Genomic DNA, 26,711 nt, shown 5'->3' on the forward strand with positions numbered 1-26,711 from the left:
GGCCGCCCGTGTTCCGGGTCAGGCGCGGGAATGCGCGGCGGCGGCCGGGAGCGCTGCGCTGGGCGCCCCGCGATGCCCCTGCGGGGAGGGCAGCGACCCGCCGAGAGGCACTAGGGGGACGCCCCCGGTTCCGCCCCGCTCCGGCTCCCGCCCATTGTTCTCCCGGGGCCGCCGCGCTCGCCCGGGGCTGCTTCCCGCCGGCGGCGGCGGCGCGCTGGATGCGACTTGCGGCCGCGGGCCGGCCGGGACCCGCGCTGCGCGGCGGCGGAGCGGACAGCGGCTCCCGCGGCCGGCGGCGAGGAGGGGGCGGCGGCGAGCGGCGGCGCCCGGCCCGCGGCCCCCGGCGGCGGGGCGATGTTCCACTGCATCCCCCTGTGGCGGTGCAACCGCCATGTGGAGTCCATCGACAAGCGGCACTGCTCGCTGGCCGCCGTGCCCGAGGAGATCTACCGCTACAGCCGCAGCCTGGAGGAGCTCCTGCTGGACGCCAACCAGCTCCGCGAGCTGCCCAAGGTGAGCGCGAATGCGAGCGGGGCCGGGGGAGCGCCCGGCAGGTGCCCGCACCAGGCGGCCGTGAGGGGCTCCTGCGGCCGGCGGTCTGCGCTAGCAGCCCTTGGAGTTGAAGGAAGAGCCGGAGTTTCAGGTTAGCGTTTCCCCGGAGTTGGATGGGAAATGAGCTTCCACGAGCAAAACCCGGAGATCCGCGTCTTGCGGGAGGACAGGTCCTGTTGGAGGGCAGGGGGGTTGGTGCCGGAGTCGCAGGACATGAGTGTGTATTGTGATTAACATGCACGTCATCGGAATTACGAGACCTTGGAGGGTATTCAGCCCTCCCCTTTTTCCCCTTTCGGTAGATGCTATCTGCTCCGTACATGGGAAAACCAAAACCCTCCAGCAGATAACCGCGTTCCCGTTTCTGCCTTCTGCTCCTGGAAACTTAGCTGTGCAAAATACGAAAGGCGAGTAAGCCTTTTCTGTGTCTCAGTCTAAGTCCCGCACAGTTGTCAGTGTTCTGCTTCTCACTTGAAGCGTGTAGACGGAGTTTTATGCATACTGTATTTTTGGTATTATTGTCAAAGCTGAATTCGCTTTAAATTCAACATGGTTTTGAGACCTTGAGGTGGTACCTGCCAGTGTGGCTCTCCAGGTGGCACTTGGGATTTGCGGGAGGGACACCAGCAGAGGGATTGCAGCGAGGCACTGCAGCTCCGCACATGCAGAGTGAGTGGGAGGCATGCTCCACTTCTGATTTGAGGACCCACGGGCTTTTTCCCCCGTGTTTGTTCTTTAAACTTTGGACATCTCAGAAGCCTTTGTGAGCTGTGGTTGGTAGAGTTTGACACGAGAAGTGTTACCTGGAAGCTACATCTTAAAACTGTGTGAACTCTTACTCACTTGGAATCCAAGAAACTGAACTCACTAGCCTGAAAATTTTTCAAAAGCACCTTTGTTTGTACCTGAATCAAAGTTGCTCTGTTCATACCCAGACTTAAACAGGCTTACTTTTTCCTTTTTGAAATTCCGTGTGCTCACATACACTCTCTTTCGTAGCTCTACGTAGTAAAAGTAATCGTGGTGCTAGGTTTTCCTTCAGACAGTAGTAAAAATATTCAGTTGAACTGAAGTGATAAATTTGACTTTTTCCTTTGAAAAACCTAGGCACAAGTTTGCATCTTGTTGTGACTGAACTCTTTATCCATCTGAAGTAGAGCAAAACTGGTTTACATAGCCTGTGTGTGGGTGCTATTTTTACTTCCAGCAGTTTTTGCTGGCTTTGTGCACAGACCAAACTCAGGAGTCCCTTTGTACTAGACTTTTCTTCTTAAAGTTGGCTTTCAGGCTTGGACACATCATATTATAGGGGCATTTAATGTGCGTGTGACTAAAATCCCATTGAAACCTATGGCTCTCTGATTTTTTTAAAAAAGTAATAAATCCACCACCAACTGGTTGCTGTGTACAAATGTAAAGGACGATGTCTGTTCATGGTGTTATATGATACTAATTTCTGTAAATAGAGTACAACTATTTATTGTTTCTCTTCTATTCCTTGAAGCTTAATATATGAAATAGCCTTTCTCCCCCCTATGATGCTTAAAAAGACCACTTCTTCCCATTAGTTACATGTGACTATGCATTATATCCCATACATGTAAGAAATAGCTGAGGGGAGTTGAAAAACTGCAAAAACCAACCCAGGCTCCTTGGCATTGTGGTGGAGTCAAGCAAAAGCTGAATTTAGAAAGGTTTTTTTGTCTTTTTTAATGTGTATGGATCATGTCACAGGACTGCCTAAATATACTGTAGGGATACGTTTGTGGGTTTTTAGCTGGACTAGGAGGAATCTGATGAAATACAACCACAGAAACATACTTGTATCTGTCCTAAGTACTTTGTGCCTTGTCAGCAGTGCAGGGAAGCATTTTTATTGGTGCTTCCTGCACGAACCTATGAACTTTCCTTGTCAGTTCCCTTTTAATGATTTCTGATAAATGGAATATAGCGTCATCACCTCATATATGTGTGGACTCTGCAGAATTTTGAGGTATAAAAACAGAGCTGCAGTCCTGCATGTGAAACTAATCTATTGAAGGTGAGACTGATGGGAAGAGCCCTGTTCAACTTTTCTACCAGCAGACAGTTCTAAAAGTTCTGCTCTTGGAATCGGGTTGAGGAGAATCATGGAAGATCTCTCAGTGGAAGGTAGCTACAGCATACATTGCTCATTCCTGTTATATTAAAAGGATAGTGTCAATGCAAAGTACAGATACAGAATTTGGAAATCAGTGTAAAAAGCTGAGGTAGACCATAACTCTGGTAGAGAAAACTTGGGGGAAATCATCAGTGTGTAATTAACAAACTGTTAGGTCAGCATAGATAAAAGTGGTCGTTATATCCTTAATTTAGTGTAATTCATTATATTAGTCTGACCTTACCTCCATTAAGTTTCTTCACTACATACATAAAAGCAGTAACACACAATCAAGCGAAATATGGGCTCAATTGAAACCTAAACAAGTCAGGAGAATTGTGTAACTCTCAGTGGCTGGTTAGTTAGCTGTTTTTCAGTCTTGATGAGGTCCTGAAGTTCACAGTGATCTGTGCCAATTCCTGGTGAATCACCTGTGGGCTGTGCTGATGCCATAATATAATCCCTTAACTCTGATAAGGTGTTTGTGTTGCTGAGATGGCTGTGATGTCCCTTAGGAAACTGCTGCTGTAAAGCCTCACCTTGGTACAGAGAAGAGGAATCTCCCTGTAAGCTCTGTCACTTGCAGCAGAAGTTGCCGTGGATGGAGGAGGAAACTCCAGCTCTGCTGCTCCGCTCCTGGCGGTGCACAGAGGTAGCTCAGACTCATTTTCCCAGGGTGGACAGCTGCGGTCTGACAGGTCTGTCACAGCAGGCAGGAGGCCTTGTAATACTATCTGAAATCAAGTAGATATTGGTGAGTTCTTTACCAGCTTTGCCATGGCTACAAGTCAGTGATGATGGCTTTATTTCTAGACATCCACTTGCATTTTTTTTTTCACCACTTCAGATGCTTTTGAGGGAGATAGATACCAGCTAGTGGCATGATGAAATGTGTGACCTGCTGCATTTCTCTCAAGCTGATGAGGCAATTTGTGTCGGATGAATACACTTCCCTCCTTTCCCCTTGTTTCTCTCTGCCCCTGTTTCTATCAATAAAAGGTGTTCTTTGGTTGGTATGATCCAGTCCACAAAGAATATACTCTAATACATCCTAAAATCTCCGTTTTGAGATACAGAAGTAGTCCTAGGCTTTGTTTTATTTGTAGTCTTTCCTAGCATACTCAAAACCTCTCTTATTCTAGAATAAGCCAGTGGAACGTGACATGTGTTAGGGTGTTAATGAATAAAACCAACAGAAAAAACACAAATAAAAATCCTTCCAAAATACAGAAGACAACTTAGAGACTTGCTGTAACGTCTTGAAGGGAAATGACTAGCAGAAGGACCCAGCACTATTGCTGAATTGTATGTTATGAGAGTCATGTGAAGTATCCTCTGGAGAAACAAGAAATGTACTTGAATCATTTCAAGGGAATTATTTTACTAGTTTTATTTTTGTTCTGTAAGCTGACCAAAATGTCAGAATGTAGAATTCTTCACCTTTTTCTAAGAGGAGAGAGTAGGAAAGGTTCATCCAGAGAACACCTGAAAGAAATGTCTGAGAAGCAGAGAGAGGTGGATGTCATTGCCTCCATTATTTCTTCTCTTCCCCATGTTTGCTTCCTTGTGCATTAATATGTGGACCAGAAAAAGAATTATTTCTCTGACCCCTTTTCCCTACAAATACCTTTTTTCACCAAGCTGTATCTGTCAGCATTTCAAGAGTACAAGGTAATAATTTTTGTTTATGTAGTAATTTAAAGATTTTCTAAATACAATTTTGCTGCTGCCTGTTTGGTTTCCCATGTCAGTAAGTGAATATTTGTCAAGGTTTTTTTAGCTGCTCTGCTGGATCCTTGGGTCCCTTCTTTGCTCCATTCCTCAGTTACATGATGCAGAACTTGTGCTTATGTTTACAGCAACTTTTTTCTGTGAGGTGTTTCAGACTCCTCACCCTGCATGTTCATACTTTCCCCATCCTCCCCTGTCCTTCATGTTCCAGGATCTTGCTTCTTTCCTCCAACCTAAAGAGCTCTGTCTGTTTCTGATGCTTTGCTTCCTCTCTTGTCCCTTCTGTGCTGGGTTCTTGACTGCCCTTGCAAACATCTCTTCTTTGTACTCTCCCCTTTCCCCTTGCTTTCTGCTGCCTCCCAGGTTACCTCCTCTGCTCTTGCCCTTCTTGCAGGATAAGCCAGCCTGGTGGGATGTGCTGGAGGAGCAAGCTGTATACTATTAAGCTGCTGGTGGTTTTCCACAATAATGAGGTCTCTCTGAAGCCTTTCTCAGCAGATGTGGCTGTTTTCCCACAGAACAGCAATTTCGAGCTGTCAGCATGCTTCTTGCCACTTCTGTTTTACAAGGCAAATTAAAGAGCTGCACCACCCTTTGGTCTGAAAAGGATGGGCTATGTATAGAGTTGGTGGTAAAGTGTAGCTCTTAACTTGCTTAATAATTCCTTCTCCTGTGTTGGATCCCAAGCACATTCTGTTGATTGTGTATCTGATTTTATTGGAAAAATAGGTAAGTGGTTGCCAGCGTGCATAGAATGACTTAAAATGTAGTTTGTATGTTTTTTTCTAAACCTGTAGCATTTTTATTTTCCTTGGGAGTGAATACTTGAAGAATTTTTCAACTCAGGCTGTAATGTGTAGTATATCATTTGCTGCACGTCAAAAACTATTCTTTCACTGAAGAGTAGGCTTTCTGGCAAATTGCTTTGATAGAAGAAAATAACACATTCTGCATTACGTGTTTCAATAGCTTTTCTAATGAAAAGCATCAGATAAAAATAAAATGCCTTCAATTCTATAGATCAGTCCATAGTTGATGAAATGTTGTTTTCTACTCCCGTACATTAGAATTTAAGGGCAAATACATCCTGTCAGCTTAATTTCCTTGTGAAATTTGCAGTACAAAACCGAATCCCTGCATATTTCTTTTTCTAGTGATAAAAAAAAAATAAAAAATCTTAAGAACTCTTGAATGCCGTATTATATTTTGGCCTTTGTGTTAAATCACAGCATTCTTTGGATTGGTGGGTGGTGGGAATAGCTTATAACTCTTGTTTTGCTGCTGGTTTGTCTTGCTGCTGCTTAGTTCTTTAACTCAAAGAATAAAGACCACTTTCCCGTGATAATTCTAGCAGATGTTGTTTATGGAAAAACTCCAGTGGCAAAAAAAAAAACAAAAACCAAATTTTTTTCTATGCACTTAGCTTAGCCTAAGAGTCTGAGGAACTTTTTTTTTCCTTTGGGGAATGATTTTCATGTGGCATTTGTAAGCCTAACAAAGTGCAACTCTGAATCATTTTGTATCTCTGAACTTGCAAATTGTATCTGTCATCTGTAATTTTTCTTCTTGGTATATACTAAAGCTTCTCTGTAGAGTTCCTAGATAGATGTGAGACCCTTTTCCCAAGAGACCTGGTTAAACCCTGGCCTCTTCCTGTGCCCCAGTTTCTTTGTCAGAGCTGCTGCTGGTCTGCTGCTGCTTGGCATTCAGCACTGTATCTCTGTTACGCGTGGTGTTGAAATCCAAGGTGCTGTTATCTTACCAAAATCATGTGAAAGCTCCTTAAGAAACAGTCCCTGTGTTCTTCCCATACCACACCTTTGTGTCAGGACAAAACCTGTTCTGGGCTGAATTTCGCTGTTCTATCATTGTTTCTATCATTATGCAACCATAAGCCTGAAAGACACTTGTTTGGTCAGTGGCCAGTAATCTGTGGAAAGACACAATTACTGTACTGTACCTCTCTTTAAATTTGTGTTTGTGGCTGCTTAAGTTGTACATATATAGGAACTTTATTTCCTTTTTTTGAATGCATAGATCTCCTTGGGTTTGGAGAGATGTGGTGGGATATCTCAAAGGGCTGGAGTGCTGCAGTGGATGAACACAGGTTCTTGAGGGATAGGCCAGGAGGGCAAGGATGGGGAGTTGCCCTTTGGATGAGAGAGCAGCAGGGATATGTGAAGCTTTGCTTTGAGATGGATGATGGACCAGCTGAGAGCAGGTTGGGATTAGTGGATGACATTGTTTTGGGTGTCTGTTGTAGACTGCTTGATCAGGATGAAGTAGGAGATGATGCCTTCTTCAAATAACAGGAAGAAGTCTCATGTTTGCAGGCTCAGGTCCTCACATGGGTCTTGAACAACATGACAGCTGGAAAGACAACACAGCAGGACATAAGCAATCCAGGAGTTTTCTGAAGTGCTTTAATGGCTTCCTAATGCAGGTGCTCAAGGATTTAATGGACAGACATGATCTGTCGGACCTCAAAAACAAGAAAAGACAGGTTGAGATGTGAAGATCAGGGTTGCAGTAGCTGTAGTGACCTTGGTCACCTTGGCTGTAGTGACGATAAGGTAGTGGAGTTCGGGGTTCTGAGAGGAAGGAAGAGAATAAACAGTATCTTAAGAAAACAAACTTTGATATGTTTAGGATTCTGCTTGGAAAAGGTTGGTAAAAAGATGTTTGTGCTGTCATTCAGCAGGACAGGGAGAGGCTGGAGAAACAGAGGAATCTCATGAAATTCAGTAAATACATCTGCACCTGGAGAGAAATAACCCAATTCTCAGTACAGACCGAGGGCCAACCATCTGGAAAACAGTTTTCCAGTAAAAGGCTGTGGGTAACCTGGTAGACAAGTTGACCATCAGCCAGCAATGCTCCTTCAAGACAGAGCCAACAGTATCCTGGGCTATGTAACACAGAGCATTGCCAGCAGGTGATCCTTGTCCTCTGGCTAATGTTGGGGAAACAGACCTGGGGTGCTTTGTCTGCTGCTGGGTATTCCAAAAGAAGAGGCATGGACATACTGGACATGCACTGTAGGGGCCACAAAGACTATGAAGGGCTAGGAGCATCTCTCAGGAGAGAAGGCTAAAAGAGTCAGAATAGTTCAGCCTTAAGAAGAAAAAGGCTCATGGTTGCATATAAATATGTGTTAATCAGCATGAAACCTTGCTCGGGGTGCCCCGTGACCTTACAAGAGGTAATAGGCATAGGCTAAAACACAGGGAATTGTTTGAAATATGAAAATACTTTTTTGCTGTCAGGGTGGTCAGACACTGGCATAGCTTGTGCAGAGAGGTTGTGCAATCGCTGTTCGTGAAGATGCTGTAAAGCTGATTGGACATGGTCCTGGGTGACCCATGCTTTGAGCAGGGCGTGCACTGGGTGATTTCTACAGCCCCTTCCAAACTCAACTGTTTCATGATCCTGGAGAGGCGTATCAAAGATTTTGCCTGTCTTTAACTTGGTTGTTTGTAATGATACAGATTGAATTGTTGTGGTTTTCATGGTTTGTTCACCCCCAAATGTTTAATTGTTTTACCTTCTACAATGATAGTGTCACAATGTTTTTGCACATCTTGCTATAAGTTCTTAAAGAAATGCCATGGAATGATTTGAACAAGCATGTATTTACAGCAAGTGTCAGAGAGAGAACTGTGCCACTGGGTGAAGCTGAAGCAGACTGTACACACAGAGTAAAAGTAGTTTTATTGAACTTTTAAGAATTTTTTCAGCATGACAAATGCTATTTAAAATACTTGCTAAGAACAACTGTGATGCTACAACTTCAGTATCTTGAGAATATGATACCTTTTGTAACCTGTTGTGAGTGTAGTCAATTAGTACTATCATGCAGTATATGCTTGAATTATCAAAATCCATAATGGTTTGTAGAGAAGCAACATTGTATCCTTATATTAACATACCTCTAAACATAGACCTCTGTGTTGAGGGCTGCAAAGAAGTTTATTACCAGATAAGTATATCTAGGTTTTCTCCTCTGAGTTTTCAGATTTTTCTGTATGGCTTCAGATTTGGAGAAATATTTTACCTTTTGACATCAAATATGAAAGACCACAGTCTGATGGGAGCAGAGGAAGAACTTAGTCTGCTGTTTCCTAAACAAAGGAAAGTCATTAGTGCCCCTGTTAGTGTCTGTGCAGTTGTTCAGAAGATTTTTGAAGTCAGCTTGGTTTTCTAATGGCAGTTTTTTGTAGTAACAGCTCAGCTCTACTGATTTTTGACCTGAGTTGGAAGAAAGTAATTCAGTAGTTATGTTTCAATACCTTTAAGGTTTTTTTTGTAAGGTGTGTACTTGTGTAGTAAACTGGTAGCATTCCCTTCTCTTTGTGATGTGCATAGGTGAGACAAGGTTTGTGGGCAGACATTATGCATCTGTACCTCTAAAATAAATTTTATGATTATACATAGAGTTATTTTTCTAATTATGTCAGTTGGTCTAAAAAAAGACATTACCTCCTGCCAACAGTCTTTTATACTGGAAAAATGCATGCTAGAAATTCATTAGAGAGATTAATGTGGGCTTTGGTTGTTTTTTTTCTCCAAATGGCAAATGCATTTAACTGCAATGAATCCGTATTTCATTGTAGTAGATGTTTTCTGGCCTCTCTTAAAGGCAGAGGTAGTCCCTCGCACCACTGTGCTCTAACAAACAGCTTTAGCTTGGAGTGCTCTTTAACCTTTGTTGCTTCTGCTTAATTGACATGAGGAGAAAGTAAATCCTTGCCTGCCCGGAACAGTCTGAGACAACCTGGTCAGTGCCCTGCTTGGCAGCGCGTGTTTTGATTCAGTGCTGCAGTGTATTGGGTTTTGAGAGTGGATAGTCCCCTATTTGTTTTTTAGAAGGGACGATGACAACTGAGACTAAGACCTGCAATTCTCCCATCCTTGTCAGTGGTTCAGAAAATGGCAGATGCTTTGAAAATAGGGTGGCAGAAGCGTAGCAGGTCGATGCTGGATACCAGCTTCAGGGAGGCATTGGTAATTTTTGCTCTGTCTTCTTCTGTAGGCCTTCCCCCTCAGCCCTTCTTGCCTGGCTGATCTTTCTGTTGGGCTTTCATTTCAGGTACCCATTGGAGGGAGAGACAGCAGTTGCAGCATCTGGTTCTGTTTAGGATGTGTGCCCCTGAAATGTGGTCTTTCATTAATGTTTTTCTCTTGTGAAATCTAATAATTTTAGTAATGTTTTGCATGGACTCTTGCTTGAATGTCCACCTCCATGATGCCTTTCATTAATATTTGTGATGACAAAGTTGGTAGTAGAATGTTATGAGACCAAAGTCCAGGTTGAATATATTCTGCATACATGGTTGGGTGTTTGAAACAATCTTTCATCATGCCAAATGTATGTAACAGTTCTGGTTTTGCTCATGGCGAATGTGAAGGCAGAGTTAGAAACCCCAGCTGCATGCAGTAGTTGTCCATTTGCCAGCTTGCCACAGAACAAGGGGGCAGAGGTCTGTGTGCTGCTGTCCATCACCAGCTGCTGCTGCATCTCTTCATGGCTGCAGAGGAAATCCATCAGCTGCTTCTTTGATGCAGTCATCAATTGCATGGTGACCCTGCTGTGCTGCACCGTGAATTCCTCCCTGTCCTCAGAAATTGTTCCAGTATCTCAGGGAGTATTTTGTTTGAACATTAAAGTGTGCTGTGCCCAGAGGATCACTTGGGATCGGTATTTGTGAAACCCTGTTGCCCTTGCCAGCTGTCCTTGCTCACAGGTGAAAGCAGACAGAGTGACTTGAGGGGTGATGTTGCTAGCAGGCTTTATGGGAGATGCCAACTGATAATGCCCATGCTAGGCTTTACTGGAGTCTGCTGAGATCTCTTTTCACACTTCATGAATCCAGAGTAGGATTCAGCTTCCTCAGCATTTTATCGTGCAGCTAGTTTGGATGTGCTTCTACAGGAAAGGTGTCTGTTTTCTGTCCTCTTACTGGTTTCCCTCAGCGCTCCCACCTGTGCCACTGGCAGAAGTCTCTGGGTTGGATTTTAAGACAATGATGTGCAGGATTGCATCCTAGAAAGAGTTTTTTGCTCACAAGTTAGTTGTGGATTTCAGCTGGGGGTGGATGTCTTGAGGCTTGGGTGGCGTGCAGGGTGCATTACAGCTTGCTGGGAGTCCAGACTGGTATGTCCCCTGGCTGACTGGAGCAGAAGTGACCTTTGAAATCCCACCAGCTGGTGAGTGTCCGAGCTCCTTGGAATCCTGAGCACTGAGTGACCCCTACTGATAGTCTGTCAAAGACCATTCTGTTGGTGACTTCCACAGGAGTGGGGTGGAGAGGAATGAGGAAAAGCTCACCCTTCCCTCTTTGCCCTTCAGGCAGATGAGGAATGTGCCTGTGTGCTTGTGGCAGAGCCTGGATATTAAACTGATTGGGAAGAAGCAGAATGCTTGAATTTGGTGGTGCTGCTTCATTATGGGATCTAATCCTTGTTTTCCTCATGGTGTCCTGACCACCAAGCAGTGCATTCACCTGAAGTGAGTTGGGCTTCCTCTGCCCACTGAAGCCATGCAACAGTGCAGACTAAAAAATGGTAACTTCTAGGGGCCAAAAGCAAGGGACTGGGGACCTTGTTTTGGAGCAGCTATGTTGTAAGGTTATTTCATGGATTTGATGCCTTATCTCTTGTTCACTGCTTTGCTTACCAAAATTACCTCTTCTACTTGTGTTTGCTTCAAGAAAGATCTCAGAAAAAGATCTTTCTGAGGCAGTATAAAAAGTGTGGGGAGGGATTGACTGTAATTGCCCGTATCCAGTGACTGGAGGAGGACACATAGCTGGTGATTGGAAGTAAACAGATGAAATGGTGTCCCCATTGATTTTTGTTTACAGTGTAGGAGAAGAAAATGGAGCCTGAAGTAAGATCTTAAACAAGAATGCATTTAGGAGTTAAACTGTGTTTAAATTAATAAGTTCCACTTAATTCTAAAGCACAGATAGCCTTGCGTTGGTTATTTGTAAGTTTGGAAAATGGGAGAAATAAATACAGATGTACTTAAGAAACAGAACCTGATAATATACTCTGTCTTATAGCTTAACTAATTTCAAAATAATGTAATTGCCTGAAGAAGCCTTAAAACCTGAGGCAGCATGTGTGTGTCGAAAATCCATATTGGTATCTAAGGGAAATTTGACATCAGAGCAAATGCTTACAAATTCTTAATCTTGTCAGCAGCAGCTCAAGTGCCTGCAAAAAAAAAAACCAAACCAAAACAAACCACCAAAAAAACACAAAAACCAAACAAAAAAAATCCAAGCCACAAAAAACCCCGAAGCAAAAAACCACCAAACCCTCATCCTATCTCGTGTGTATGTAACCCTGAAACAAGTTAATTTGCAGTTTTCTTTCACCTTTACATCTCATTCTAATTTCTACTGCTTATGCTAGCCCATTGTGAGAATTAGGCAGTGGATTCGTAAAGGTTCTAATTTTAATTCTCTTTGCTGCTAGTAGTAGCCTTTTTATGGAAATGTTTTGCTTAATCCCATAAACATTTAGTTATGCTACCTGTGCCAGATGGGTTTGGAGTGTGACGTGTCCCTAGCACTGCAAAGGCTCTAGCAGCTCAGCTCTTCCCCTTAAACAGCATTAGCTGCAAATACCTCTTTGTTCCCACCTATGTGTTTTACTTCAGCTCTTTTGTTTTCATCTGTTTCTGTTTGTGGTTTTTTGTTTTTTAAATTCAGCTAAGGTGCTGAATTTTCAGGGAGAATTCTCAGGCATGAATATTTTTTGTTTCAGGAGAGAACCACTGTTCTTCAGGAAAGAAACCTAGAGTTATGTTGTCTTGGCCGCTTGCATGGAAGAAACTATCCCAGTAGTTTGGTTTCATTCTCTTAACTTTTTTTTTTTCTAGAATTGAGTGCCAGTTGTAGTGGTATTCTTAAAAAAAAAAAAGTATAAAAAATGAGGGCTGTGGGATCACACTGTCTGTTTATACTTTTTAGTGAGTCATGCACTTATATGTTACTTTTTTTTCTTCTGTTGGCTGTCATCGACCCAAGTTTGTCAGAATGAAGTTTTTTTTAAATGTGTCCAGGTGAGAGGGACATGGTTAGTTTTCCAGTGAGAGAAGGGATCTGTTCAAGATATATGTTCTTACAAAATCCGTATAATAGAAGGCTCTGTAAATTCTTTCATAGCAGGAGAAGCTTCAGTTGAGGGTCAGGAATTGTTTCTAAGTAGCAAGTTGTAGGCTACTTCAGTGCTTATACTGAATTATACCACATTACTTTTCTCATTGAGGCACTATTAATTAGGCTGGCTGAACTAAGCAGCATTACAAGTGTTGCCAAGATACTCACAGAGGCGCTGGGTCTGCAGTCAAAACCAGCTATTAGAGCATGCTGGGTGGATATGCTGCCCTGGCCAGCAACCCCATTGCACTTCGGATCGTGTTAGAGATTATCAAATAGAGGCAGAACTGTGTTAGATACATCAAATTAGGAACATATTCCTTGTTGGCATGTATTTAAAAAATCGCAGATGTTTATACACATATGTGCACATACATACACACACATATATGTGTTTACATTTGTTCAACTCTGTTGAGTAGGCTTTTACTTCTCCTCTTGTTCTCCTGTTCCCTGTGGCCTACGGTAAAACATACACGGCCAAAAGGAGTTGCTTGCCTTTCCAGCAGAGCACTAATGTTGAGTCTTAGATAAAGGAGGAACACGTACTGAAATGGGAGTACGAGGCACTAAATATGTGAGAGTGATTGAGTCCTGTAGTTTGAAGGAAAAGAAACCCAAGAAGTTCAAAGAAATGCTGTTCATGTAGCTGCAGTTTGATTTTATCTAGGAAATGTTGTCATTCATTAAAAATCGTTATGCAGATGGAAAATAAAGTTTCCAGTTAATTTTTCTTTTAAGTAGTAGTTAGCTAAAGAAACAGGAATGTCTTTAAATGTTGTGTAATACTGCTTGTTGCCCACATGCTCTGCACATTTGATATACGTACTGCATTGATACATGTGAGGGCCCTCAACCCTTCCTAGGGATATCGAGCGCCTAACAGGGTTTTGATGACTGTCTTTTAACCACGTTCCTTCTGTCTTTGCTCACTTGCCATTGAATATCTGTCAGGGACAACTGTTGCTCAGGATAAGATTTATAGTAGAATATCAGTATTTATAGCTGTCATATAGTTTAGCAGCTACACACTGCTTTGAGAAACACATTTTGGCAAGTATTTATTTTGGAGTGCTAGGACAGATTGGGATCTCTTCTGCAGAGTGTACTCCTGCCATGTTTTTACAAAAGTGTCTTTAAGTGCTTTTCTAAGCCTCTGATGGATTCTCAGTTTATTATTTTATTAATAAATATTTAGAGAAAGGGCTACATTTGTTTTAATGTAAGAATGGTAAGGATATGAAAATGCAGTTATAGATCTTCTGAGGACAATGAGGGATTGAAAAGCAGTTGTGGCTATTTTAATGGGAATATAAGTTTTTAGGGAGCTAGAAATATGGAATTCTAGAGGGTTTTACCTTCCTCTTAAAATTTCAACTCTGTTATAAAACACTTTTAATATGAGAGAGGGTGGAGGAGTGCCATTCTAACTCAAAAATGCCTTTGAAATTCCACATTCAGATCTGATGCATCTTTTACTGTTGAGTGTTTATAAACTTTTTAAAGCTCTATCCTTCTTATCCCCTAAAAGGAACCCATGTTTTTGAGGGAAAACACATTAGTTTCAGTTGTGTTTTATTTTTCTGTGACACAGTGTGTATTTAAAGATAGATGTAGAATTGCAAAACTTCACACTTAAAAAGCTGATTTATGATCTTGACCTCAAGACACTCAAAATAAGATTGAAAACTTGTATTGTAGTAGAGATTCATGAAACTGCTTTTGTCTTGTGTCCTAGTAAGATGCCTTACTGCTGCTTTTTGTGTCAATCTAAGTCATATCTGAGTGACATTTAGAGGAGATACTCCATCACCTAAATAAAATAAAAACTCCAAAAGAGGTGCTAATTTCATAGAAGGGGTTGCAGGTGATTAAATGTCAGCAGATATCCCAAATTTACAAGTAACTTTGAGTAACTTCCTCCTAAGGGGGCAGAACCATGGGGGTGCAGACAGTCACACATGCTGAGAGTGGGTGAGATGCACACGTTTGACTGCTTGGTCAAACTCCCTGTGCACTTCAGGGGCACAAAACTCACTCAAAATTGGAGGAGTCTTCAGTTTTGATCAAGATGACTTGTATGTAAAGTCATTTCATTCTGTACAAACCCTCACCCCTTGCAGTCACTCTCCTTGAAAGGCCTGCCTGGAAGAAAGGAGAGTTGTGATAAGAGCTTCACAACATTCTTAGGAATGCCTACATCTCTGCAGGTTTTGAATGATCATTTTTCTCTTTCATTCACCACCGGCTTCCAGTGCCTGGGGTTGACCTGACATTCAGCTTTTGTTACTTTTCGTTAACTTTTGTTACTTTGTCTTGGGGGCTGCCAGACCCCCTGAGCCCATAGCTGGGGTCAGGGAATGTTAGCATCCTGTCTGCATTGTGTGCCTGTGTTCTCACTGTGGACAGGGCTGGGCTAGGTTTTTCCTCAGGCACAGAAGACCTGAAATCCTGCCCAGCTTTCATTAGTCCTCCTGAAACTGGGCCATGGAACAGGGGATGTATGAGGCTGGAAAGAAAGCCTTCCTGAGGGAGGCTGGCTCTGTAACCTAGTTGGTTTTGGTGTTCACCAGTGAAGAAGATCTTGTCAGCCCCTCTTCATCAGTTTTCTTGTTCTTTAGAAGTGTCTCTCTCCATTAGCTTCCTAATGAGCCCTGGTGTGTAATTGGGATGCTTTTAATTACTCTGCTTTGTAGCCTTGACCCATTAATGACGTGAAGCTGGCACTCTGGGTTTTGCTAGTGTCTATCTGCAATGATCTTTAACAGCAAACTTTATGGATTTCTTTTTAACATAAGTCTTCATTTCAGCTAAAACACAGGTTATAGTTTGTTTGCATGTGAAAATTAAAACAAAATGTTCGCTCTGATACAGATGTGAAGGAGATCTGCATAACTAATACCATGCAACAGCTTTAATTAGCTCACATTTTGGAAGTGATTCCAGTTACTCCTCATAATTTGTCATGCCTATATGTGAGTTATGTGAATATTTTCTGAAATGTAATTTTTTCTTTCTTTCAGCCTTTCTTCCAGCTTGTGAAGTTACGGAAACTTGGACTTAGTGATAATGAAATCCAACGGCTCCCTCCAGAAATAGCGAATTTCATGCAGCTGGTGGAACTTGATTTGTCTCGAAATGGTAATCTCCAAAGTTAATTTGTTTGATTCTATACTGTCCTATGACATGGTATAGAAAACTGGGTTAGTAGGGTTTTTCTGTCTCAGGAATTGTTATCTGTGTCTTGCAGAACACTTTTTTTGTCTAATTAATGGATTTACCTCTAGTTCTGGATGGGAAGGAGGGAAAGAACAGAGGGGAGCTTATGGTAGAAATACAGTAATAAAATAATGCTTGACTGTAGTTCTGTGTTTTTGAGAGCCTGCTTTATTTTCCAATTTAAAAATGCTTTATGTAGTAGTTTTATGTGTGTATCTGTCACAATGTTGACTTCTTTTCCCAAGCTATCTGAAATGCCTGGCATTTAGAGATGGGAAAAAAAAAAAAAACCAACCAAAAAAAAAAAAGAAAAAAAGGAGTTGAAAAAAAATTATGCTGCTTTCTGTCCTAAAAAAAGGACTGCCTGTGGGTTAGAAGTCCAGTTCTTTATCTCTGCTCTGCTCTTTACCTGGGATTAGCAAGAGGTAGAGTGCTGCTGGTATTTCTAGTTGTACTTTTGGAAGAAGAGTCAACTGTTTGTCAACTGCAGAGATAAGAATGCTGGGAGAAACTGTCTTCTAAAATGTGTTGTTGGAAACAGCATGGGTTTATTGTTTGCTTGCAATTTTGCTGCATATATTGTCCTGCATTGTGATGGAGTGAAAACATTTTTTTTTTTCTGTGGCCTGGTGAGCTTACTAGTTCTACAAGAAATTCAGGGGCTCGTAGGTCACCTTTAAGCAGCCTTATGACCCAGTGATCTAAAACCAGTGAATCTGTGTTACCAAATTAGAGCAACTGTCAGCTATTTTTGCCTCCTTACATGCAGTGGATGTGCACAAAATGCTCTCTCAGCTGTGATGGAAGGGGTGGGAGCGATCAAGGTTGTGTAACCTTGTAAATAAATGAGGACTGTAATTGAATATTCAAGAAAATAAATAGTGTAAGGGAGAGACTTCTTTTCTTTATGGTTTAACTTCACATCTACTCTTTGTGACTGAACAGTATTGTTGGTACTTCACCTTTCTATAGCATATTTCCTTTATCTGTTTGGTGCTTTAAATTCTGTCTTTATCTGATAATATAACTGATGAAGCGTGATGAGTCTTCAGGCAATTGCTGAAAAACTTCTGTGAACCATATAATTTTATGCATATTTGGAAAACTTTTTAAGAGAAGAAAACTGGAAAAAAACCCAGAGACTGAAGAGACAGATTAGTTAAAACATTTTAGAAATACATGAACATTAGTTGCTGTGGTATTTGGCTACCGAGTTTGGCTGAGTTGGGTGCTGTCAGTGACAGACATTATACAAAAAGAAACCCTCTGTTGGCTTAGTAAGTCTCTTTGCAAATGAATAACTAGTTGGAAACGAGCTGGTGGATCAGAGCCATGTGAACCCTTGTGAGCCTGACTTGGAAGTTGGCTTGAGAACTCAACTGTAACAAGAGCAGATGGTGTGAATGTTTATGGCTGGGTACATGCGTGTGTCATTAGAAGTTACTGCACAGGGAAGCATTTTTTCCAGTGATGAGTTGAACTAATGCAGGTGGCAGGGAGCAGTTGTTTTCCTATATCCAAGGTTCGGTGTTAATTACCCATTTTATTGCATTGTTTTCTTTCCTGCGTGGTTCATTGCAGAAAGTGACTGATAGCATTTCCCTCTGCTTAATTATGTCACAGTTACTGCATGACTTGACTCTTCAAATTAAAATTGCACTGTGCAATGTGGTGCAGGGGGCTGTGGGGCTGTGTTGGGAGATAACTAGTCTTACTTTCCTATGTTTGGCCATTTTATGATTGTCTCGTGGTTCTCCAAATCAAAAGGCAAAACACACACCATCTGGAATACTGCAGGGGGAATTCTTGCAAAAGGTTTTTGAGATCTACAGTATTTTATTTTATTTGCTTGGTATTTTCAATCCACCCTCCAGTATGTCTTGTGTCTTGTTCTAAACCTGCTGCAGGTTTGTCCTGTTCAGTGGTTTGCACGGTAAAAGGTTTTATTTTTCTGACTGCCCAAAATGACTTAGAAAAAAAAAATAGAAACTCGTCGTTGTTCCTTTCAGTCAGAGAAAAACAGCTCTGCTTTTCAAAATGCAGTATGCTGCATGAATAGGAGAGTGTGATGGTGACATCTGAGCTTGGGAAATAAGAGATCATTGTTCTGTGTTTTCTGTTGTTCTAGTTGTCTGGTTTGGTGCACTAATTGCCTTCAGTGCTGGCCATTCTGTTTCCTCAAGAGCTTAAAAATGCAGATATAAATTCATTTAATGTTCTCTGCACAGGAACAGCCTTTTCTGTTTTAACCTCTCATCAAAGAACAAGGAAAGGGTTTTGAATAAACAAAGTACTTCCATTTCTGCCCTAATAAAATGGTAACATGTCTTCCTTTCTCCTACTTGATAACCCTTTGGCCAGCATATGCTCTTTGAAGCCACCTGAGATGGTGGCTATATCATATGGGTGGACTTGGGTGCTCTTCCAAGCTGCAATGGCCAGCTCCAGTGCCTGGAGCAGCCGTGAGGTGTTGAATCTAGAGGAGGGATCAGCCTCTCCTGACCTTTGGAGGCAGCTCTGTGTCCCTGTGCCGTGAAGCGTTATGTGCCGGGTAAGTAGCCCTGCTTTATAGACACTTGGGAAGGGTCCATAGCGAGACTCTGAAATGTGTTTCTGTTAAATTGTCAAGTGTTTTAAAATGCCCAAGACCTGCTAGTATATATTTTAAAAATGTGCTACAATAATTACGTCTTTAAGCAGTTTCTTGGTTAATGAGTGAATCTAGAACTATAAAAATTCTTCAAAGAAATAAAACCAACAAATCTTGAGCAGATGTAAATTTCATGCTCCCTGTGTATGTGAGAGAAGTCTGGGGAGGGTAAGGATATCCTCAGTGGTGCAGAAGGAAAAGCATTTGGGAAGGCTAGCAGCCATATATTCTTAAACTTTTCCTGGAGTATTTGCATGTTGATGCTATTTCTCATCCCCTGCAAAGCCCATGTGTTCATGCAGATTTTCCTAGGAAGCATCCCTACTGTGCTTTTCTAGTCTGCTGAGGCTGTTATTTGTGCTGAGGTTGAAAGGATGAATCGAGGACTGGAATATACGAGGGCAGAGAAGCTGTGCTAAGAGAACAGCATAGTGATGGTGAACACTTTGAAGGTTATTTGGCAATCCAGTTTATCTCTGCCTCTTGGTATCAAGGTGTTCAAAAAGCTCATGTACTCATTCTAAGGCTAAAGAAAACACTTGTAGGATTTCAACAGTGGATGCCTGAGCTTTTGACTTGCTGGCAAAGCATGTCTGAAACTCAAGAGTGTTCCCTGAGGAATCTTCCGGGATACTCACCTGCCCTGTGTCTGAAGCTACTGCTGGTTCCCCCAGACTCCCCAAGGTTAATTAAATCTTTTCCTGGACTCTCATAGCATGAGTGAATTCTATGAAGACACTGGGTCACTGAAGCATTCTTGCTTGATGACCCTAAAGTTTGGGTAGGGCTCAGGTGCTTTGCATTGAGTTCCAGTGCAAGTCTTTGCTCTGCACGATGGAGGGGGAGATTCTGCTCTAAGCAGTCAGAAGTGCCTGTGTGCTATTTTTTTTCCCCACAGCACTTGGACATTCTCTCAGGTAAGTGGTGAAAGACCCTGTGATTCATAAAATGCAGTCTCCAAAGACAGAAAGTTGTGCTCGAATGTCTGTGGTTCTTTCCTGATGCCTCGACTGGCAGTTCATTAAGCTTCCCTTTCTCCCAAAGGCATGCCCCGTGTTTCAGATCCCTGTGAATTGTAGCAGGTTGCTACCCATGCTGCTCATCCCCCAGAGATTTCCTTCAGCGATTCCATCCCCTCTTTTCTTCTTGCACAACCTCTGGAGGCCAAGTTCTTAAAGCTTAGGGCCCTGCCATCTGGGTTCATTAAGATGTTAATGGCTTTTCTTGTTCTGTAGCTTCTTCTAGACAGGAGGGGCGATGCATAAAGTTTCTGTAGTTAGTTTAATGCATGCTGATATTCAGGATTATGTATGTATGCTGTGTTCTTGCAGAGGTGGTGCAATCCTTTTTAGTGTCCCTCTCATCCACGAAGAGGGGTTTTGTTTGCCTTTGATAAACATTAAATCCTCCAAACTCCACTGATGTGTTTTTGTCATGATATTGCATGTTTCTTAAAATGCCCTGAAGGTGTTAATTTAACTGTTGTATTCTTATTTGAAAGAAATTTCCATCCTGCATACACTTTCTCTTAACAGGTGTGCTGTGGAAGCCAGGTTTTTTTGTTCCTAATGTCATACACCTTTCACACCAATTGACAGACTGTCAGCAGCTTGCTTCATTCAGTTCTTTAAGCATAAAAAGAAGATCACTGTGAGCTGGGATACAAGGCATGAGGCACTGGAGTGGCTTTCGTGTCCTTCCCAGTTAGAGGAGTGTCATTTAAGTCATCCTGCTGTCCACCCCTTTCTCTGATGCAGGCTGACCCCGTTGCTTTTGTAGGAGAGGAGCTTCTTGCACTGCTGTGTTTACCTGTGAGTTGCTGTCTGTTTGTGATCAAAGCCTGGCCGGCTTTTTTGCGGCTCCTCTTGCATCCATTGAATGTGTGCACCAAGGACTTGGTCATGCAAGCCCATAGCATTGGTAGCTGCTCTGTGCTGGCAGTTTTGCACTGTCTGCAGTGGCTTTTCAGCTGGCAGCGGGTAAGGGAACTCAGATGGTGTGGAAGTGGTCTGTAACCTTGCAGTTTGGTCTTATGTCCAAGCCCCGAGACTCAAAACTGTGGAAAAGATGCAAGTGTGAGTGCAATCAAAGATTTAAATGGTTTTTTTATATTATTGGTAGACAGATTATTCTGGTTCTGTTTGCTGATTCAGCTCTTGGTTGAGCTGAGATCCATTGCTTTGTGAACTGAGGAGTGATGAGTTTTGCTGAGCCATCTATTGAGGAAATCTGTGTGTGGGCACATCTTGTTAAGCTCTGTTTGGCTCTGCATGATGCTTGGTACCAAAATCTCAACATGGTTCTTTACTATGATATCCAATAAGAATTATACTGTTCATTTAATGTGTATGGTTCATATTTCATACCCACCACAGAGATGAATTCTGGCTGCATGATATATTAGTTGCTACCCATTTTTGTAGTTTCTGCCTAAACTGAGCTTATGACTGTATTGATAGTGTGGTTGTTCTGGACACGAGTCTTGTGACATCAGGATATACTCACTTCAAAATGCTCTCTCCACACAGTTGTCATATGCTGTCATTTATATGAAAATAATTACAGATTTAACCAAAGATAGATATACTACTTTAGGATTACTGTAACACTAGAGATGGTTCCTCACAAGTCACTGCACTCTGTGAGAAAAGGCTACATTGCTGCTATGCAAAGTCTGAGCAGGTCTTGGAAGACTTTGGAAGCCAGTCTCTAGAAGATCCCAAGTGCTCCATGAGCCTTATTCTTAAGTTTTCCCTGCTTTCAAAATGGATCACAGTTGCAAATTTAGAAATCTGTATCTTGTTTTGTCTTCAGCTCTCAGGGTACTTGAAGAACTCTACAACAATGGTATTTAACTGTTACACTTTCAGCTGCAGGTGATTTGATAGCTCTGCATTTTATTTGAAGTGTTTATTCTTTTTAGCCACTTTACAACCTAATTGAAAGTCTCTTTAGACATCTTGGTCATCCTCAGGACACCACATGCATTGTGATAGGTAAATTTTATTCAACAGTTTATTGCAGGGGCAGGTGAGTAGGGAAAGTTTTCCTGCAGAGTGTCCCTCAGTCCATCCTGCTGAAGGATGATGTAGAATCTTTGCTTTGCTCTCTGAGACTCAGCTCACTTGTTCGTATCAGTGCCTCCACAGCAGTGCTTTCCCTTTTTAATTCAGCCATCTGCTCTCCAAGGTATACCTATCATCTGTACTGTAGGATTACTTCCCTTCTGCCCACAAAGTGAGTAAGTGTTCCCCTTTTCCTCTCTCATTGTGAAAACAGGATTACCAGTATTTTTTCAAACTAGAAATTCTGACAGAGGAAAGGCTTGAACACTTGTTTTGGTTCAGCCTGGGCTAGTGATCCAGGTATTTCACAGTGAAGAGATAAGCTAAGTAGGGAGAAGCATTTTGAGTCTTCTGGTGTTGTCCCACTGCCTCACATGGACTCTGCTCTCTTGTCTGGCAGCTGCTCCTGTTGCTTTGTGCTCTTGCCTGGAGTCTGGCTGTCCACCTCTGCTGCATTTCCACAGCATCTGAGCATAGACTTCCTCCATGAGTCCTCTTCTTCTCTGCCTGCTACCAGCTGCCTTAACACGAATGTGCTCTTGCAGGTCTGGTGGCAAATAGCAAAACCTAGAATACTAAGAAGTAGATGGGAATTGATGCTTTCTTGCTCAGTGGACAAGGAAAAACCGCCAAGACAGCAACCTGTGCTGGAAGGCAGTATAGTTGACAAATGCATCTGTTTTGTTAATGTATGCAACTGCTGGATGTTTGCCTTCTGAACTGATTTACAGACAAACAAGAATTGCTCTCCTACTCCTGCATGGACATGTCTCATCTGATGCAAGAAAGCATCTTGTGAATGCAGTTGCTGCAACCCTGGTGTGTACACCTGAAAGTGATGGAGCATCCCAACAGAGACTGTTGTGTTTTGTATGGTGGTAGAGTAACTTAAGCTTCAGTCTGCATATGAACAGTGAGTGGTTTTTGGTTTTGTGGGGATTTGGGGGACTTTTTTGGTGCTAATGAAAGCAAAGCAGACTTGGAGATAAGAATATTTTTCTCTTTTAGATGGTTGCTTGCTAACAGTTGTGTTGTGTATTTGAGTTTTGATGTTTGGGGTGGGGTTTTTTTGACACATCTAATTTCTTGTGACATACTTTGTCTTTGTATTATCTCCCATTTCTCCCTTGAGGTTAGTTTAAAATTCGTACTTAAAAAATATCATCACTTTAATGTCTTAAACATGAAGTTCAGGGATTGATGTACGAAGGAGCATAAATAAATCTGGAGCTTCACTGTTAAAACACTTAAAACACATTTTCTCATCCACACCTTCGTAGGTAGAATACTAGTTTTCACATTTTTTACCCTCTTTCTTCTCAGACTAGAAGTATTTCATTCCTGTTATCCTTGAGGTCCAAGGTGGAAATTCTTATAAAAATATCTCCATTAACTCTTCTGTTTGACTCTTGAGTGGCATGTATAAGTAAAAAGGTAGAATACATATCTTTGTTGTCAAACTTGGGCTCTTCCAATTAATTCACCTGGAACTATTGTTTCCTTGTGATCTGGTCTTCCAGCTCTCCCCTCTCCACCCTTCTTTTTTTCCTCCTGTTTTGTATTTACACTCCTGACCTTTGTTCCTGCTGCTTGCTGCAGCTGAGAACGATAGTCTTCTCAGTGTTGAATTACCACATCCTATCTGCTCAAAACCCCAGCTTGTTCTTATGTCGTGCACAGTGTTCTTTCAATAATGTATATGTATGCATGAAATGGTGTTTTGTGAGGAGTTTTTTCCCTTGGTGCTCTTGTTGCTTTGAAAGGGGATGTTTCCAGAAGCAGTCAGTAGGAGAAATGAGACATAGCTCTTCAGTTTCTTGTTAATTATTCAGTAACGGATTTACTTGAGAATATGCAACCTGAACCTGTTGATGAATTTTCCTTAAAGCATTAAAGACAGGTCTTAAAAGAGCTTTACATCTTGTATGTGGTATATCATCAGCCTCAGAGCCTGAAGAGGAAAATGTTACAACCTGTTCAAGAACCACTTAATCTCAATAGACTTTGCAAGAACCGTATGACTCCTGTCACATTGTGCCCTCAAAATTGTAACAGTTCATTGAAAGAGGTTGATTACTTCTGACTGCAGGGCTAGTAGCAAAGCTTCGTGGTTTTAAAGAAGGGAAAACGCTCTGATCATTGTGGATGTCATGATCTCAGTATGGAAATGGAGGGAGAGGATGAGGAACCTTCCTCCATCCCTTCCCTGCAGGATCAGACCCGTGGGAGCTGCATTTGGCTGCTTTTGGGAGGGTGGAGAGGAGTGGTGGGAGCATCTGTGACACAGCAGCCAGCTCTGCTGGGCTTTCCAGCTGGAGAGCCCTTCAGAACGACAAACAAATGCTTGCAGCACAAATTCCCACTTGAAAAGTATTTGACAAAGTGGGCAGTTTCCTTCCATGTTTAGTAGGGGGAGGAGAGGTGGAGAGCAGGGCTGGAAAACCGAGCTTTTCCAAGGGCAGGCTTTTCGGACATCCCTCTGAGAGGGTGGGTGGCACAGAGGAACCTCCCTGGAAGGGACAAGAGAACATTTAGGGTCCTAAATCACTTGAATATTGCAGTGCTTAATGGTTCAATGGACATTTTGTGTGTGTGGGCATATGTGTAAATACCATAGTTGATAATGCATGTTATATTTGTTAAAAGAGAAGGATGAAAAATAATCTGTGTATTGAATTGGATGGATGAGACCTGGTTTGCTGCTGGTTATCCCTTCTGTGGGATAATGCTGCATGGATTCACAGTCTTTGAGTCTAGAATGGGCTTCCTTGGGTGTAAATTCTGTGTAAACTAATCAATTGCTGAATTACATTTATGAATTACTACTAGTCACTAAGCAGTTAAAGGTGTTTTGTCTTATGTAAAAGTGCTGTATATACCTCTTGGTGGACTTTCCCCTATGACCAAGTAAATCAGGTTTGTTCAGCTGACTTTGGCTGGGGTGTGTGTGGTGTGCCAGCTCCAGTGCTCCTAACGCACGGTGCTCTGTGTTGCCTTCATAGCTGGAAAATATGACTGCATCCAGTGGTTGCTCCCTGAAAGACTCCTGAGCATGGTAAACTCTCCCTCAGGAATGTAGTGCATCTCTCATATCTGAGACTTCAGCAAAGTTCTTGCAAAAGTACTTTCTACTTTTACTCTTTTACTTGAGAGTCACTGAGTAGCTCTGGTCTGGCAGCCCTGTCACAGCCTGGGACTTTCCTGGCCGTTGCTGTCGTGTTATTGATTAGGAGTTGGAAATTATGTTCAATATTGCAGGATGTATAAAGGATGCTGGCTGTACTGTAGCCGTTGTGTAGATGGAATATTATCAGTTCTTGAAATTCAATATATAATGCTGGAAAAATGTGCCATACAAAAATTTTATCAGTTTAAAAATCACCTTCCCAGCCATTAGAGGAAGAAAAGTGAAGAATGTGGATTGAGTAATGTAACTGTTGTAAAATTCTTCCAAAAAGAAAAAAAGATGGGAAGGGGGGATAAGAAAGAATTGTCATCAAGCAGAAGGATTTTTAGAAGTAATTTCCTCATCTAGACAGGACAGAATTCCCTGGTGTCAAACTTACTTCTAAAGTTACTTGTACAGGGCTTGCTAAATTGTTAGCAAATTCTTGTGTAAACTGTAACAATAAACATCTGAAGAGGTGTTTTGAATGGAGAATGGGACACATGCCCTCTTGTATACATGACTGCTGAGCTTGATTCTGATCCACTGCTGCTGCCACGACTTCTTTTCTGCTGTCAGTGTATCTGTACTGTCACACGTCACAGGGCTTATGTTTGGTTTATGGCGTTATTATTAGCAGTGCTGCACAGTCTGCATGCCAGAACATCTGGGGCATCGTGTAAATGCAGAACATTCATCAGAGTGTAGCATTAGAAGAATCCTAGATATTTAAGTAGGATTTGAGCTGGTTATCCAACAGTGGCAAGGAAAGCGTTCAGCCTTACTGTTGCTTGATATTGGCAGGTAAGTACATGTTAATGTTTGTAACAAAATCAAATAGTCAACACTAATGGTGAAAGGTTCTTAATCCATCAAGAGACAAAAGGACTTCTTTATATATTTTAATATCTTCTGCTAAATTCCACTTGATTACGCCAATGGTTTTATTATGTACCATTATCTTCTCTGCTACAATTATCACTCCATTTTTTTGTCTTATAGTAAAATGCACCTCTTTTTTTCTCTTCTGAATTCATTTATTCAATGCAATGTTACGCTAGTCTTCACAAGTAGTCATAAAGTGTCTTCTTGTAACTTGTGTTTTACTTGAGAAATCTTTTTAAGATGCTTGGCAATGAAAATGAGTTATATTTCAATCTTTTTGAATTCAGTAAATGAGTAATGATCCCCACTTCAGAGAGCTGCACTGAATTTTTGTCTGTCCTTTGTTCAGATAGGCAGAGGAGAGAAATGGATAGTGAAAAAGTATCAAGTGAGGGGGAGGAAAATGCACTTTACAGAATTAGAGAAATATTGAAAAGTATCACAATGGGTCATTGATCCAACCTCCCTGCTCAAGCACGATTGTCCTAGACCACATTGCACAGGATTGTGTTCAGCTGATTTTTGAATATCTCCAGGAAGAAGACTCCACAGGCTCTCTGGGCAATCTGTGCCCAGAGTGCTTGGTCACCTGCACAGTAAAGATGTTTTTCCTTACAGTCAGTTGGAACTTCCTGTGCATCACTTTCCATCTGTTGCCTTTTGTTCTATTGCTTGGCATCGCCAAGAAGAGCCTGGAAACATCCTCTTGACACCCTTCCTTCCAATACTGATAGACATTGATGAGTTCCCCTCTCAGTTGTCTCCTCTTGAGGTGAGCAAGCCCAACTCCCTCAGCCTTTCCTTGTAAGGAAGGTGCTCCTGTCCCTTAATAATCTTTGTTGCCCTCTGTTGGACCTATTTCAGGAGCTCCCTGTCTCATACTGGGGAGCCCAGAATGTGACACAGCTCTCCAGGTGTGGACTCACAGCTCCACAGTCCACTTCACTGTCCATTCAGTCAGTCCACACCTTCTGAGTTTGCCTGGAAGGTTATTGTGGAGGACAGTGTCAAAGTCCTTGCCAAGTCCAAAGAGATGATATTCATTGCTCTCCCCTCATCCATACAGATAGTTGTTTCATCATAGAAGGCAATAAATTTCATCAGGTGTGAATCCCTGCTGACTATTCCTGACCAC

At 42.1% G+C, this 26,711-nt stretch overlaps 1 protein-coding gene across 1 annotated transcript in view; it reads left to right on the top strand.

Moving 5' to 3' along the window:
* The first annotated feature begins 224 nt into the window (after positions 1 to 224).
* The window catches only part of LRRC1 (leucine rich repeat containing 1), a 69,003-nt gene continuing 42,516 nt past the window's right edge, over positions 225 to 26,711 (top strand). Inside the window, exons 1-2 of the mRNA XM_063389377.1 lie at positions 225 to 513; positions 15,615 to 15,732. Coding sequence (XP_063245447.1) covers positions 355 to 513; positions 15,615 to 15,732 — 277 coding nt within the window. The 5' untranslated portion in view covers positions 225 to 354. The remainder of the gene's footprint in view (positions 514 to 15,614; positions 15,733 to 26,711) is intronic.

The sequence above is a fragment of the Prinia subflava genome, chromosome 2 (assembly GCF_021018805.1).
Source record: "Prinia subflava isolate CZ2003 ecotype Zambia chromosome 2, Cam_Psub_1.2, whole genome shotgun sequence".
Lineage (NCBI taxonomy): Eukaryota > Metazoa > Chordata > Aves > Passeriformes > Cisticolidae > Prinia > Prinia subflava.